Source organism: Callithrix jacchus, chromosome 11, assembly GCF_049354715.1.
Source record: "Callithrix jacchus isolate 240 chromosome 11, calJac240_pri, whole genome shotgun sequence".
In the NCBI taxonomy this organism is placed as follows: domain Eukaryota; kingdom Metazoa; phylum Chordata; class Mammalia; order Primates; family Cebidae; genus Callithrix; species Callithrix jacchus.
In genome coordinates, this window is record NC_133512.1 from 1,668,721 (window position 1) to 1,684,043 (window position 15,323).

The 15,323-nt window shown below is 40.2% G+C and overlaps 1 protein-coding gene and 1 long non-coding RNA gene across 7 annotated transcripts in view; one reads left to right on the plus strand and one right to left on the minus strand.

Annotated features, from left to right (window-relative positions):
* The window catches only part of AVL9 (AVL9 cell migration associated), an 82,049-nt gene that overhangs the window by 45,226 nt on the left and 21,500 nt on the right, over positions 1-15,323 (plus strand). For all 6 annotated transcript variants that reach the window (XM_009002006.5, XM_002751308.7, XM_035253122.3 and 3 more), the window contains exons 8-10: positions 471-509; positions 2,627-2,696; positions 2,993-3,528. In XM_009002006.5, the coding sequence (XP_009000254.1) occupies positions 471-509; positions 2,627-2,696; positions 2,993-3,528 (645 nt within the window). The remainder of the gene's footprint in view (positions 1-470; positions 510-2,626; positions 2,697-2,992; positions 3,529-15,323) is intronic.
* On the minus strand, positions 4,235-11,865 carry LOC128928373 (uncharacterized). Its single transcript, XR_013523799.1, has 3 exons — positions 10,884-11,865; positions 7,565-7,721; positions 4,235-5,761 (listed from the first exon to the last, which is right to left on the minus strand). It is a non-coding gene; the product is annotated as an uncharacterized LOC128928373 (long non-coding RNA).

Below are 15,323 nucleotides of genomic sequence, written 5' to 3' on the forward strand. Positions count from 1 at the left end.
GCAGAATATTTTATATGTTGCCCTGAGAATGGAGCATATTTCAGTAAAACATCTGTACATACCTATACCTTCTGATCTTTATTATTAAAGCAGATGTTGACTAGGATATAAACATGTTGTTTATTTAACAAACATTTACTGAGCACCTGCTATGTGGACACTCTGGATATCCATAAATATTTATTTAAAGGTCAGGATGCCCTGACCTTTAAATACTTATAAATACTTCAAGCAAAAATGGTACCACCCCTTCAAGAAAAAATAATTTCAGTTAGCAATTTAAGTGATTCTCACATTTTTAAGAGTACACAGGTAATATTTAATTTCTCAGTATAAGTTTATAATTTTTCATGTACTTTTTAAAATGCTATAATTATTTAGTATTATTGATGATGGCTATGTTTTAGGGAAAAAGATGAATTATAGGCTTGAGTTGCTCATTTCAATAAAACGTTTTTTTCCTTTTTCAGGTCTTAATCCTATTTAAACTAATTCTTCTTGAAAAAAAGGTAAGATCTTAAGAGATGAAAGGAAAGATGGAATATTTAACTTTTATTGGCTTTTTTTACATTATTTCATAAAATTGATAAAGTATTAAGATACTTTTTGCCTATCATGTGGTGAGCTGAAGCACATTTTCTTGTCTCTGCCATAGAAGTGTAAATTCATATGGCCTTTCTGGAGGCAACAGAAAACTCAATTTTAAACTGACATAAATGAAAAAGGACATGTATTGGCTTACTTGAGATTTCAGGGTTGTTTGACTCAGTGGCTCCATAGTGTAATTAAGTGCCTAAGTTTTTTCCGTCTCTTTGCTCTACAGTGCGCAGTGCTGGCTTTTTCCAGAGCCTAGTTTCCCTGGTAGTACAGGGAATGCCAGCAGTAATTGGGTTGTTTGCTCCCTCAGTCATAACTGTCGGCAGGAATAATACCTCCTCCTAAACAATTTAATAAGAATTCTTGGCTGAGCATGGTGGCTCACACCTGTAATCCCAGCACTTTGGGAGGCTGAGGCGGGCAGATCACTTGAGGTTAGAAGTTTAAGAACAGCCTGGCCAACATGGCGAAACCCTATCTCTACTGGAAATACAAAAATTAACTGGGTGTGGTGGCAAACAACTGTAGTCCCAGCTACTCAGGAGGCTGAGGCGGGAGAATTGCTTGAACCCGGGAGGAGGAGGTTGCAGTGAGCCAAGATCGCAACACTGCACTCCAGCCTGGGACAGAGCAAGACTCCATCTCAAAATAAATTAATAAAAATGTATTCCTTCACACGGAAAAAAAAAGTAAAGTTTTTTTTAAAAAATGAATCCACCATACTAGTGTGGTGTTTCTAAAAATTTGATAAACTACACATACCAGACAATTTATTATAACCATTTTAAGGTGTATAATTGAGTAGTGTTAAGTACATTCATATTATGCAGCCATCATCCCATCCAGCTACAGAACACTTTGAATTTCTTTTCATTTTTTGAGACAGGGTATTGCCCTGTTGCCCAGGCTAGAGTGCAGAGGTGTGTTCATGGCTCACTGCAACTCTAACTCCCAGGCTCAAGCAATTCTCTTACCTCAGCCTCCTGAGTAGCTGGGACCACAGTGCTGGGATTACAGGCATGAGCCAAGACGCTCAGTCTATATTCCTTTATATATGCTCATTTTTTTTCCCCGAGTCAAAATACCTTGGAAGTAATTTGTAGACATTATGGTATTTCACCCCTAAATACTTCAGGATATATTTCTTAAGAACAAGAATATATTCCTACATAACCAAAATACCATTTTCGCATTCAAGAAATTTAACATTAAGATGAGTGAAATCTGACATACAGTCTGTTTTCAAATTTCCCTAGATGTCATGATGTCCTTTGTAGCTAATTATTGTTTTCTTAAAAAAAAAAAATTTAATTTTTTATTTTAAAGGATAGAAATAGGGTCTCGCTATGTTGCCCAGGATGGTCTTGCACTCCTGGCCTCAAGCAGCCCTCCTGCCTTGGCCTCCCAAAGTGCTGCGATTCCAGGCATGAGCCACACCTGGCCTGATTTTTGTTTTCAGTTTGGGATCCAGTCAAGGATCATGTACACTAGCTTTCTTTTATTTCAAACAGTTCTGTCACCTCTCTTTTTGTTTGTTCTTTTTTTTCTACATTTTATGAGACTGTCATTTTTAAAATAATCCAGACTGGTGTTCTGGGTGAGATTTGTTTGTTTTCTTGTGGCTAGTTTCAGATTAAACTTTTTAGCAAGAATCCTACACAGGTAGTGGCGTGTCTCTGTCAAGACATGATAGTAGGAGTCCCGTAACTGCTTGTAGTAGCAGTATTGCTGATGTGAAGTTTGCTCATTTGATTGAGGTGGTGGTTGCCACTTTAATAGGTCATCTATAGAATGATAAATTTCAGACATTGTGAATATTTTGTTGCCCAGCAACCTTTCATAGCAGTTTTAGCTTTTGTTGGGAATGTGTTCCTAAATCATGATGGATGCTAAATGGTGATTTTTCTATCATTACTTCTATGTTTATTAGCTGTTATTCTTATATAAAGAATTTTCCCCTTTTAAAAAATTGATCATTATGGATTGCTTCATGGATTTCCTAATTTGATTTTTATTTACTCCATTTCAGGTTCTTTTTTATATTTCTCCAGTGAGTAAATTGGTGGGTGCATTGATGACTGTGTTATCCCTTTTTCCAGGTAAGAAAACAGCAGTATCTACTCTTTCTTTTGTTTAACTTAACACTGAAACTTAAACTTTTAGTAATAAAATCTTCAAAGATAAACTCTTAAGGTTATCATTTCTAATTTAATATGACATTTTCCTCTTAGAAATAGGTTTCTCTCTTTTGTCTGGGTTTCTTTCTGTTCTTTTTGTTTTTAATTGAAATGTGTAAGGTTATTCAGTTTTATAGGAGAGTCTACTAATAAAATATATAGCTCTTATTTTCTTCTCTATTATAAGCCAAGCTGTTCTCCAATATTGAATGTTTTAGGCATGATTGAACATGGTCTCAGTGACTGTTCTCAATATAGACCCCGGAAGAGTATGTCGGAAGATGGTGGGCTTCAGGAAAATAGCCCATGTGCAGACGATTTTGTTTCCGCATCCACTTCTGACATTTCACATACCAACCTGGGAGCTGTCAGGAAAGCAATGGCAGGAAACCATGGAGGAGATGCTGTCATGAAGACTGAAGAGCCTTTGCTCCGAGGAGAAGACAGCAGCAAAGGGCAGGAACCCAATGATACCAATCAGTATTTGAAACCTCCATCTCGCCCATCTCCAGAGTCTTCAGAAAGTGACTGGGAAACCTTGGATCCTAGTGTTTTAGAGGACCCCACCTTGAAAGAAAGGGAACAGCTGGGATCAGACCAGACAAACTTATTTCCAAAGGACTCTGTCCCCTCAGAGAGTCTTCCAATTACTGTACAACCTCAAGCTAATACGGGGCAGGTGGTCCTGACACCAGGGCTCATTTCCGGTTTGGAAGAGGACCAGTATGGCATGCCCCTGGCCATCTTCACAAAGGTAAAGTGTAATGTTTATTATTGAATTCCTTAAAGAATTGAAAAATCCTTTAGAGTACAACTTTTACACTTTTGGTATTCAACACATTTTCAGATGGAAAATTTTCCTTGAAACTGTAAAATACATACCAACTATATGGTAGGTACCGTGGCATCTGTGGCCATTGTATAAGTCTGTAGGGAGGTACAGGGGATTTTGATTGGTAAATGTTTTGAGACTTAGTAGATATGAGTCACATGCACAGTCACTGTCTTGGGTCTATTTTAATCATTAAGGTTTCTCCTTAAAGAATTAAGGAAGTTCAGAAAGCCTTGATTGCACTCAGTAAATACAGGCATACCTCGGAGAGACTATGGTTTAGTTCCGGAACACTGCGATAAAGTGAGTCTCAGGAATTGTTTGTTTCCAAGTGCATATAAAAGTTATGTTTACACTACACTATAGTCTACTAAGTGTGCTGTAGCAATAGGTCTTTGTTTTTAATGTACATATTTTAATTTAAAAATACTTTAGGCTGGGCACAGGGGCTCATGCCTGTGAGGCTGAGGCAGAAGGATCACTGAGGCCAGGAGTTTGATTAGCCAGATGTGGTACCTGATGCCTGTGGTCCCAGCTACTTGGGAAGCTGAGGTTAGGAGGATCAGTGGAGCCCGGGAGGTTGAGGATACAGTGAGCTATGATCATGCCACTGCACTCCAGACTGGGTGTCAGAGGGAGACTCAATAAATGTTTATTATTTAAAATTTAATAATTATTTTAAAAGCAACAAAGTGAATAAAATTTAAATAATTATGTAAAAAGTACACGAAGTGAAGTACAATCATTAAATAATTTTTGTTATTTAAACATAAATGAATAAAACTCCTTTGTTGTCATTTTAACGACATTCACACCTTCACCAGGAGTAGACTCCATCACAAGAAACCACTCTCCTTCTTCATTCATAAGAAGCACCTCCTCATCCATTCGTGTTTTATCATGAGATTGCAGCAGTTCAGTTACATTTTGAGATTCCACTTCTAATTCTAATTCTCTTGATATTTCCACCAAATCTCCCCCAACGACTTGAACCCCTCAAAGTTATTCATGAGAGTGGTATCAACTTCTTTCAAACTCCTGTTAATGTTGATATTTTGACCTGCTCCTCTGAATCACAAATGTTCTTAATGGCATCTAGAATAATGTTTTCCAGAAGATTTTCAGTTTACTTTGCCCAGATCCATCAAAGCAATCAGTATCCATGGCAGCTATAGCCTTATGAAATGTGTTTCTTAAATAATAAGACTTGAAAGTCAAAATGACTCCTTGATCCATGGGCTCCAACGTGGATGTTTCTCCTTGTATATCTTCATTAGAGCTCTTAGATGACCACATGCGTTGTCATGAGCAGTAATATTTTGAAAGGAATCTTATTTTCTTCTGAGTAGTAGGCCTTAAATAGTCAGTAAACCATGCTATAAAGAGATATGCTGATATCCAGGCTTCTTTGTTCCATTCTGGAGTACAGGCAGGAGATTTAGCATAACTCTACAGGGCCCTAGGATTTGGGGAATGGTAAATGATCATTGGCATCAGCTTGTTCTTGAAGCTCTACCTACAAAAGTCCTAGATGGCATCTTCTTCCGACAGAAAGCTGTTTCGTCTTTATTGAAAATGTTTTGTATTCAAAATCCGTAACCCGCTTCATCAAGGACCTTCTGAATAACTTGCTACATCTTCTCTGTCAGCACTTGCTGCTTCACCTTGCACTTCTGTTACAGAGGCAGCTTCTTAGACATTGTGGGCTAACTCTGCTGGTTTCATACTTCTGCATCTTCTCACCTCTGTCATCTTCCATGGAATTGAAGACAGTTAAGGCCTTTCTTCAGATTAGGCTTTGGCGTAAGGGAATATTCTGTCTGGTTTTTGATCTCCTATCCAGATCACTCGGACTTTCTGCTTATCAGCAATCTTACCATTTGTGAATTCACTGGTAAAAAAAAAAGTACATTTAGTAGCACTTCTAATTTCCTTCCGAAACTTTTCCTTTGCATCAACATCTTGGCTGTTCAGTGCAAGAGGCGTAGATTTCTGTCTGTCTCAGCTTTTGACATGCCTTTTAACTTAGTCATTTCTAGCTTTTTATTTTGAATAAGATGTGAGATTCTTCCTTTTACTTAGACCCTTAGACGCCATTGTAGGGTTGTTAATTGGCATAATGTAAATATTGCTGCATCTCAGGGAATAGGGAGGTCTGAGGAGAGGAGAAGAGACAGGAATGACCAGTCAGTGGAGAAGTCAGAACACACACAATATTGATTAAATTTCTTGTCTGTGTGGGCGTGGTTCATGTCACCCCAAAACAATTACAGTAATATCAAAGATCACTGATCACAGATCAACATAACAAATACAATAATAAGGAAAACGTGTGAGATATTGTAAGAATTCCTGAAATGTGACAGAAACAGGGAAATGAGCACAGGCTGTTGGAAAAATGGCAGTGATAGACTTGCTAGTTGCAGGGTTGCCATAAATGTCCAATTTATAAAAAGCACAATAAAGAGAAGGACAATAAAAAGAGGTGCCTATGTATATTTTGTCATAAAAAGAAAAGCTTAGATGTCTAACTTCTATCCCTTGTTAATGATGTAAGTTACATAAGTAATAAGTTATGTAAGTGATGTTATAACTAAAATAAGTATACATATGTATTTACTAAGTACAGTTAATATACTTAACTGTACTTAATATATTAGTAAACTTCATTTGGATATAATAGTGTTTTGGCTAAGTGTGTTCTAACACTTATCTTTTTATAAAAACCATTCAGAATGGATTTGAAATTTTTAAATAAACGCAATATAGTAAATCAAATTGAGTCTTTAAATCACATCTTCTCAGCACATCATTTCTTAGTGTCAAGAATGCATTAAGATGAAGCAGTCAACTTCACTGGATCAAAAGTTACACTGGGCTGGACAAGCATTTCACACCTGTAATCTCAGCACTCTGCAAGGCCGAGGCAGGGAGGATTGCTTGAAACCAGGATCTAGAAAGCAGAATGTTCAACAAAGCAAGACCTCATGACTACAAAAAAGTAAAATAAATTTTCTGGAGATGATGGCATATGCCTGTAGTCACGGCTACTTGGGAGGCTGAGGCAAGAGGATCTGTTGAGCCCAGGACTTTGAGGCTGCTGTGAGCCATGACTGTGCCGCCGCACTCCAGCCTGAACTTTGGACTTCAGAGTAAGGCCCTGTGTATATATAAAAATAAAGTACACAGATGTTGAGACATATTCCGGAAGCTACACTGTTTGGGTGTTTTGTTTTTCATCCTTTTTAGAAATAGTTTTATTACTATTTGTGAATTGTTTTTCAAAGAAGAGCAGGAAAAAAATATATATTTCATTTATTATTCTGTAAGTACAGTTATCCCTCATTATTCATGGGAGACTAGTTCCAGAAACTTCCCCCATACCAAAATTTGAGAATGTTCAAGTCACTTTTATAGTAGCATAGTATTTGCATATAACCTGTCCACATCCTCTGACATGCTTATTGTTTGTTTGTTTGTTTGTTTTTTGAGATGAAGTCTCGCTCTGTCACCCAGGCTGGAGTGCAGTGGCAGAACCTTGGCTCACTGCAGCTTCCACCTCCCAGGTTCAAGCAATTCTCCTGCTTCAGCCTCCTGAGTAGCTGGGAATACAGGTGCCCACCACTACACCCAGCTAATTTTTGGATTTTCAATAGAGACAGGGTTTTACTCTGTTGACCAGGCTGGTCTGGAACTCCTGATCTCAGGTGATCCACCCGCCTCAGCCTCCCACAGTGCTGGGATTACAGTGAGCCACTGTGCCTGGCTTCTTCTGAATACTTTAAATCACCTCTAGATTATTTATAAAACCTAATACAATGTAAATGCTATGTGAATAGTTGTTATGCTGGGTTTTTTAAATTTTGTATTATTATTTTTCTCAATATTTTTAATCCAAGGTTGGTTGAATCTGGTATGTGGAACCCACAGATGTGGAGCACCAGCTGTATTTACTGACCTTCCATGTGCCAGGCACCTTACTGGATTCTGAATTCTTGCCGTCTGTGGTCTTGCATGTACCACGAAAGGCAGATGCATCGTGAGCCTTTCCAGTTACTAGAACAAAGTATTCTCTTTTCCCTGAACACTGTCTGGTATCCACGAAGGAAAACTTTCTGTGGAATAGAAAGATGGGTAGTGTTGGCTTAAACCATGAGGAATAAATATTCCTCTCCTGTGTTCTTCAACAAATTCTTTCTGAGTTTACCCAGCTTCGCAAAAATGTACTTGCCCATAGTCATTATTGGTGAATAGTTAGTATAGAATGCCATCTTTGTTCATTTTGTGACCTGCTTGGGATTCTGAAATTATCTTAACTGATTTCCTGATTAATCCAATGCCGTTTCCTAAAACTGGAATTTAAGAATTTGGGGAGAAAAGTCGCATTTCTCAAGACTACTGGTAAAGCAAGTGGCCACAAATTATTGGCTTTCTGAACTGTGTTATGACCTCCTGTACCTTCTGGAGCCCTGACTTTGCTGTTTCACCCACTCGACCTCTGATTTTTCCTACTGTGATGATATCAAGAGGGATATTATTGGAGAGGGATTTTGGCTTTGTCAGGTTGCTGACAAATGAAGCAGTGTAACGATGGCAAAACCCATCTCTACTAAAAATGCAAAAATTAGCTGGGTGTGGGGGTGTGCGCCTGTAATCCCAGTGGGGAGGCTGAGGCAGGAGAATGGCTTGAACCCAAGAGGTGGAGGTTGCAGTGAGCTGAGATCATGCCACTGCACTCCAGCCTGGGTGACAGAGCAAGACCCTCTCAAAAAAAAAAAAAGAGAGAGACAATTCTGAGGACTTTCCTTCCATTTTTCCTGATATTAAGTCTTCCCATCTTGCTACTGAAAGTGTTTGGGAATTGGCTGCACAGTGGAGCAAAGTAGTTAGTGGAGGACTGGCCAGAAAGGACTGGAGCCCTTGGAGCTTGGAGTCCCACCTGCTTTATCTCATGCATCAGCTTTCTCTCTTTTTTCCAGTTATGAGATTATTGCCATTATTTAGGAAAATTAATTGAGTCATCACTATAATGGAACTCGAATTAGAAATTACCTCAGTGTAATTATTGTCAATTTAAAAACTTTAACACAACCAACACAGAAGAATCACTTGAGCTCAGTAGTTTGAGACCAGCCTGAGCAACACAGTGAGACCTTGACTCTACTAAAGCTAAAAATTAAAAAATTAGCTGGGGCCGGCTGTGGTGGCTCACACTTGTAGTCCTAGCACTTTGGAGGGCCAAGGCAGGCAGTTCACAAGGTCCAGAGATCGAGACCATCCTGGCCAACATGGCGAAACCCCATCTTTACTAAAAGCACAAAAATTAACTGGGCATGGTGGGATGTGGCTGTAGTCCCAGCTACTTGGAAGGCTGAGGTGGGAGGATCAGTTGAGCTCAAGAGGTCGAGACTGCAGTGAGCCATGTTCACGCCACTGCACTCCAGCCTGCTCAAAGGAACAAGACCTCATCTCAACAAATAATTATTTTAAAAAATAAAATTAATAATCTTTCTTTTTGAGGCAGAGCTCACTCTTGCCAAGACTGGAATGCAGTGGTACAATCTCGGCTCTGTACAACCTCTACCTCCCGTGCTCAAACGATCCTCCCACCTCAGCCTCCCAAGTAGCTGGAACTACAGGCACGTGCCACCACACTCAGCTAATTTTTGGTAGAGATGGGGTTTTGTCATATTGTCCAGGCTGGTCTTGAACTCCTGAGCTCAAGCAGGCAGCCTGCCTCAGCCTCCCAAGTAGCTGGGACTATGTAGGTGTGAGCCACCACACCCTGCCAAAATAATAATAGTAATGTTTAACGCTAGTCAAATGAAGCACTGGGAGTGAAGAATAAAAATAAAATTGCTTTTACATTTAATTTTTTTAAGTGAATCTGTAACCAAAGAAATGTGACTTTCAGTGTTTGAGAGATGAAGATGATTTCAAGTTCTGTTCTGCTGAGTTTTTAAATTTTTAAAAGAGCCATAGTCACTTTTTTATTTGGTTTTTATTATATCTGGTACTTTAAAAAAGAAAATACACAGTTGCCTCCACCAAAAGATGACTTAATTTAAAATGCCCTTAAATTTTATTTTATTGTAACTTATTTATTTTCGAGACAGAGTTCTGCTTTTCATCCAGGCTGGAATGCAATGTCATGATCTCAGCTCACTGCAGCCTTGACCTCCCAGGCTCAAATGATCCTCTCGCCTCAGCCTCCCAAGCAGCTGGGACTACAGATGTGTACCACAACACCCAACTAATTTTTGCATTTTTTTGTAGAAACGGGGTTTCATCATGTTGTCCAGGCTATTCTCGAACTCCTGGGCTCAAGTGATTCACCCACCTCGACCTCCTGAATCTGGCCCAATCCCTAACTTTTTAAAGTCACAGATTTATGAAACAGTTAAAAGTATATGTAGTTGGAAACTATTATTTTTGCTGCCACTCGAATTAAACTCATTTAAATATTGCTTCTGGTTGTGCACAGTGGCTCAAGCCTGTAATCCCAGCACTTTGGGAGGCCAAGGTAGGTGGATCACCTGAGGTCAGGAGTTCAACACCAGCCTGGCCAATAGGGTGAAACCCCTTTTCTACTAAAAATGTAAAAATTAGCCAGGTGGGGTGGCAGGTGCCTGTAGTCCCCACTACTTGGGAGGCTGAGGCAGGAAAATCTCTTGAACCTGGGAGGTGGAGGTTGCAGTGAGCTGAGATTGTGCCAACTGCACCTCAGCCTGGGTGACAGAGTAAGATCCTTTCTCAAAAAAAAATGAATGAATGAATGAATGAATGAATGCTTCTAAGTTTATAGTTGGCTCACTTGCTTGCAGATTGTCATTTTCAAGTTTAGCGAACCTGCAGATAACCTAATTTGCAGGTGACCTAATAAACTCTCTGAAAAGTCAGAGAAATATGTTTATGAAGTTTATTTTAAGTGGAACTGGAACCAATGCAGGTTCAGTACTTGGTGCTTGCAGAGTCCAATTAACAAGAGCAAGGTGTGGTATAAAGTGACTTATTCCAAAGCTAGGTTAGGGGAAGAAGTACAAGCTTCCTGCCTTAAGGGTCCTGCTTCACTTTTGGAGCAGGAAGTGGGTACTTTTTATGAGAAGTATAAAAAGTGTGCCTGGTATAAATGATACACAGAAGAGGAACCAAGCAGGTGGAGGTTCTTGTACTTCACTGCCTTATCTACTAGGTGGTAAAGTTGGCATCTTCATGGGCAGAAGTAGGTTGTAGGGTGGCTAAAACTCTGAAACTCTGCAGGTGGTAGAGAGTCTCACCTGATGGACACTCTGTGTTGTAAATTGACTGTTGTCTCTCTAAGCAGTCTCCCGGTGGCTAAGAGTTCCCACTGCAGAGCTTTTCAGCAGATTGTTAGATGAACTTGCCCTTTAGGGAGTGTCTGGTGAAGGGGAGCTAAAAGGGGAGGTAAAACTTAGAAATTGCATTTCTAAAGAGCTAAGTAGGGTGTGGGGAATAGAAGGAAATAGAGAAAAGAGAAGAAAAAAATAACGTTGTCTTTTTCTTAGAAAAATGGGGATGCTCAGAGAACTGGTTTTTCTCAGCATGATTTGTAGTTTTACCCATGTCTTGCATGAAGCTGTATATTATGATTCCCTGGCAGTGTCCCATTATATGACTATTCTGCAGTTCATCATTTCTGCTGTGGATGGATATCTACATTTTTTCCAGTTTCTGGCTACTATAAATAATGCTGCTGTGAAGTTCCTGTTCAGGAATCTTGGGGTATACATGCCGGGGTGTCTGTCTCCAGGATCCAATGCCCAAAGGAAAGAATACTTGATCATAGAAAATGAGTATCCTTCAGCCTTACTGGATAATTCCAAATTATTTTCTACAGTGGTTATAACAGTTTCCATTCTCATAAGCCATGTATCAGAGTTCCTGTATCTCCACATTCCCCACACTGGATATTGTCAGACTAGTTTTAGTCAATCTGATGATACTGTGTGGCTCTTAGTTTGCGTTTTTTGATAATCACTACTGAGCTTGAATATCTTTTCATATACTTGTTGGCTATTCGGATATCTTTTTGCATAGTATGCGTTAACAGCTAGATTCTTCCCCTTATAGTGAGTGAATAAACAAGTTCTTTGGAATTCTTGTTTTGGGTTTTGTTTGTTTTGTTTTTTGAGAGAGAGTCTCACTCTGTTCCCCAGGCTAGAGTATGTTAGCATTATGTCAGCTTAGTGCAACCTCCACCTCCCAGGTTCAAACAGTTCTCCTGCCTCAGCCTCCCAAGGGATTACAGGTACCCACCACTATTCCTGGCCGATTTTTGTATATTTAGTAGAGACAGAGTCTTACCATGTTGGCCAGGCTGGTCTAGAACTCCTTACCTCAAGTGATCCGCCTGCCTCAGCCTCCCAAAGTCCTGGGAATTCAGACATGAGCCATCACATCTGCTCTTGGGATTCTTGCATAAGGAATCCTCTCCTACCTCAGGATCATAAAGATAATCTCATATATATATATATATATATATGTATGTATGTATGTATTTAAAATATATATTAAATATATATTAAAATATGTTAAATAGATATGTATTGAAAATTTACATATGTATTAAATATATATATATACACACATATATTTTGAAAGAGTTTCGCTCTTGTTGCCAAGTCTGGAGTGCAATGGCACAATCTCAGCTCACGGCAACCTCCGCCTCCCAAGTTCAAGTGATTCCTCTGCCTCATCCTCCTGAGTAGCTGGGATTACAGGCATGTGCCATCACGCCCAGCTAATTTTGTGTTTTTAGTAGAGACGGGGTTTCTCCATGTTGATCAGGCTGGTCTCGAACTCCCGACCTCAGGTGATCCGCCCACCTCAGCCTCCCAAAGTGCTAAGATTACAGCCGTGAGCCACCACGTGGCCTATTTTTTTTTTTAAGCTTTATAGTTTCGACTTTCACATTTTGGTTTTTCTCTACCTGGAATTGATTTTTGTGTTTGCTTGGGGAAGTGTGTGTTTCTGGACTCTTGTTGCTGTTCCATTAGTATATTTGTCCCTGTGTCAGTCCCCACGTTGTACTAATGATCTGTAAGTCATGCTGGTGAGAGGAAAGCCTTCTTATTATTGTTCTTCAAGAGTTTCTTAGCCCATGGCGTTTCCTCATCAGTTTTAGAATTAGCGTCTCCAGTTCAGAGTTACACACTTACACAGATGGAGGTTTTGATAGCCATTACATTTAGACCATAGATCCATTTTGGAGAGAACTGACCTTTCTGCAGCATGGAGGCTACCAGTTTGTAACCACCCTTCTCAATATCATCCGTGACTAGAGAAGAGGTGAGAAAATGGCCCTTGATCCCAGTCACTTCCTGGCCCCTTCTGAGTTGTGTGAAAGAAGCCACACAATTCTTCTGCAGCTCCTTAGACCTGTTCAGAAGAGTTCTACCCGATTCCCTTCATTGATATGTGGTTTTGTTTGTTTCTTAATTATGGTAAAAACACAAAATTTACGATCTTTACCATTTTAAAATATATAGTTCAGTTGGTTGTGACAACTATTATTCACACTTTTGTGCTACAGATTTCAAAACTTTTTCACCTTACAGAACTGAAACTCTACCCGTGAACAAATCCCCATTTCCCCTACTTCACCCAGCCCCTGGCAACCACCATTCTTTTTTCTATGATTTGTCTACTTTAGGTACCTCATATAAGTGGCATATACAGTATTTGTCTATTTTTGACAGGCTTATTTCACTTAATGTTCTCAAGCTTCATCCATGTTGTAGCATGTGACAGGATGTCCTTCCTTTTTAAGGCTGAATAATATTCCATGGTATTATGTTCAACTTTTTTTTTATCAATTCATGGATCATTGGATATTTGGGTTGCCTCTGCCTCTTGGCTATTGTGAATAGCTGCTACAAAACATGGGTGAACAAGTATATCATCAGTGCTGGAGGTTTCCAGGACCACCGGATACTGAAAACATGGTGAACAAGTATATCATCGGTGCTGGAGGTGTCCAGGACCACCGGATACTGAAAACATGGTGAACAAGTATATCATCAGTGCTGGAGGTGTCCAGGACCACCGGATACTGAAAACATGGTGAACAAGTATATCATCAGTGCTGGAGGTGTCCAGGACCACCGGATACTGAAAACATGGTGAACAAGTATATCATCAGTGCTGGAGGTGTCCAGGACCACCGGATACTGAAAACATGGTGAACAAGTATATCATCAGTGCTGGAGGTGTCCAGGACCACCGGATACTGAAAACATGGTGAACAAGTATATCATCAGTGCTGGAGGTGTCCAGGACCACCGGATACTGAAAACATGGTGAACAAGTATATCATCAGTGCTGGAGGTGTCCAGGACCACCGAATACTGAAAACATGGTGAACAAGTATATCATCAGTGCTGGAGGTTTCCAGGACCACCGAATACTGAAAACATGGTGAACAAGTATATCATCAGTGCTGGAGGTGTCCAGGACCACCGGATACTGAAAACATGGTGAACAAGTATATCATCAGTGCTGGAGGTTTCCAGGACCACCGGATACTGAAAACATGGTGAACAAGTATATCATCGGTGCTGGAGGTTTCCAGGACCACCGGATACTGAAAACATGGTGAACAAGTATATCATCGGTGCTGGAGGTTTCCAGGACCACCGGATACTGCAGTTCCGTGTATGGAAATTTAAGTGCTTAGAAAAGTGGAAAGGCAGGAGTGATTGGGCTTGGAGGCTGCTTTGTGTGAAAGGACCCTTGCTCTTTTTGTCACCGTACATTTAAATGTAGGCTAAGTTGATCATTACTAAAAGTTGATCTTGACTAAAGGTAATGATACAACTTGTTTGTGCCACAGTCTCACTCTGTCACACAGCCTGGAGAGCAGTGGCATGATCTCAACTCACTGCACCTTCGACCTCCTAGGCTCAAGCTGTCCTCCTACCTCAGTCTCTTGAGTAGCTGGAACCACAAGAACGCTAATAGTCTTCTTTCCATCTCATTCCCTGCTATCCAGCTGCCCTCTCTAGTGGCAGCCAACATTGTCACTGTCTTATGTTTCCTTCTGGGGTATTCTATGCAAAAACAAATGCATATTTTCCCCTCCCTTTTTACAAAGGGTGGTAGAATGTGCCCATTTTTTACCTTTATTCTTTTTTGGGGGGACCTAGTTTTTGCTTTCTTCGCCCAGGCTGGAGTGCCGTGGTGTGATCTCAGCTCACTGAAACCTCCGCCTCCCAGGTCAAGCAGTTCTGCATTAGCCTCCCAAGTAGTTGGGATTACAGGTGCACACCATCATGCCCAGCTCATTTTATATTTTTTAATAGAGACGTGGTTTCACCATATTGGCCAGGCAAGTCTCGAACTCCTGACCTCAGGTAATCTGCCCTCTTTGGTCTCCCAAAGTGCCAGGATTACAGGCATGAGCTGCCGTTCCTAACCTTTTTAATTTTAATTTTATTTCTAGAGACAATGTCTTACTATGCTGCCTGGGCCCATCTTGAACTCCTGGGCTCAAGCAGTCTTGCCACTTTGGCCTCCCAAAGTGCTGGGATTACAGATGTGAGTCATCATGCCCAGCCCCCTGATTCTTTTTTACATAATATTTTTATTTTTTTTCTTTTTTAAGGCTGCAGTGTGATGGTGCGATCTTGGCTCACTGCAACATTCACCTCCTGAGTTCAAACGATTCTCCTGCCTCGGCCTCCTGAGTAGCTGGGATT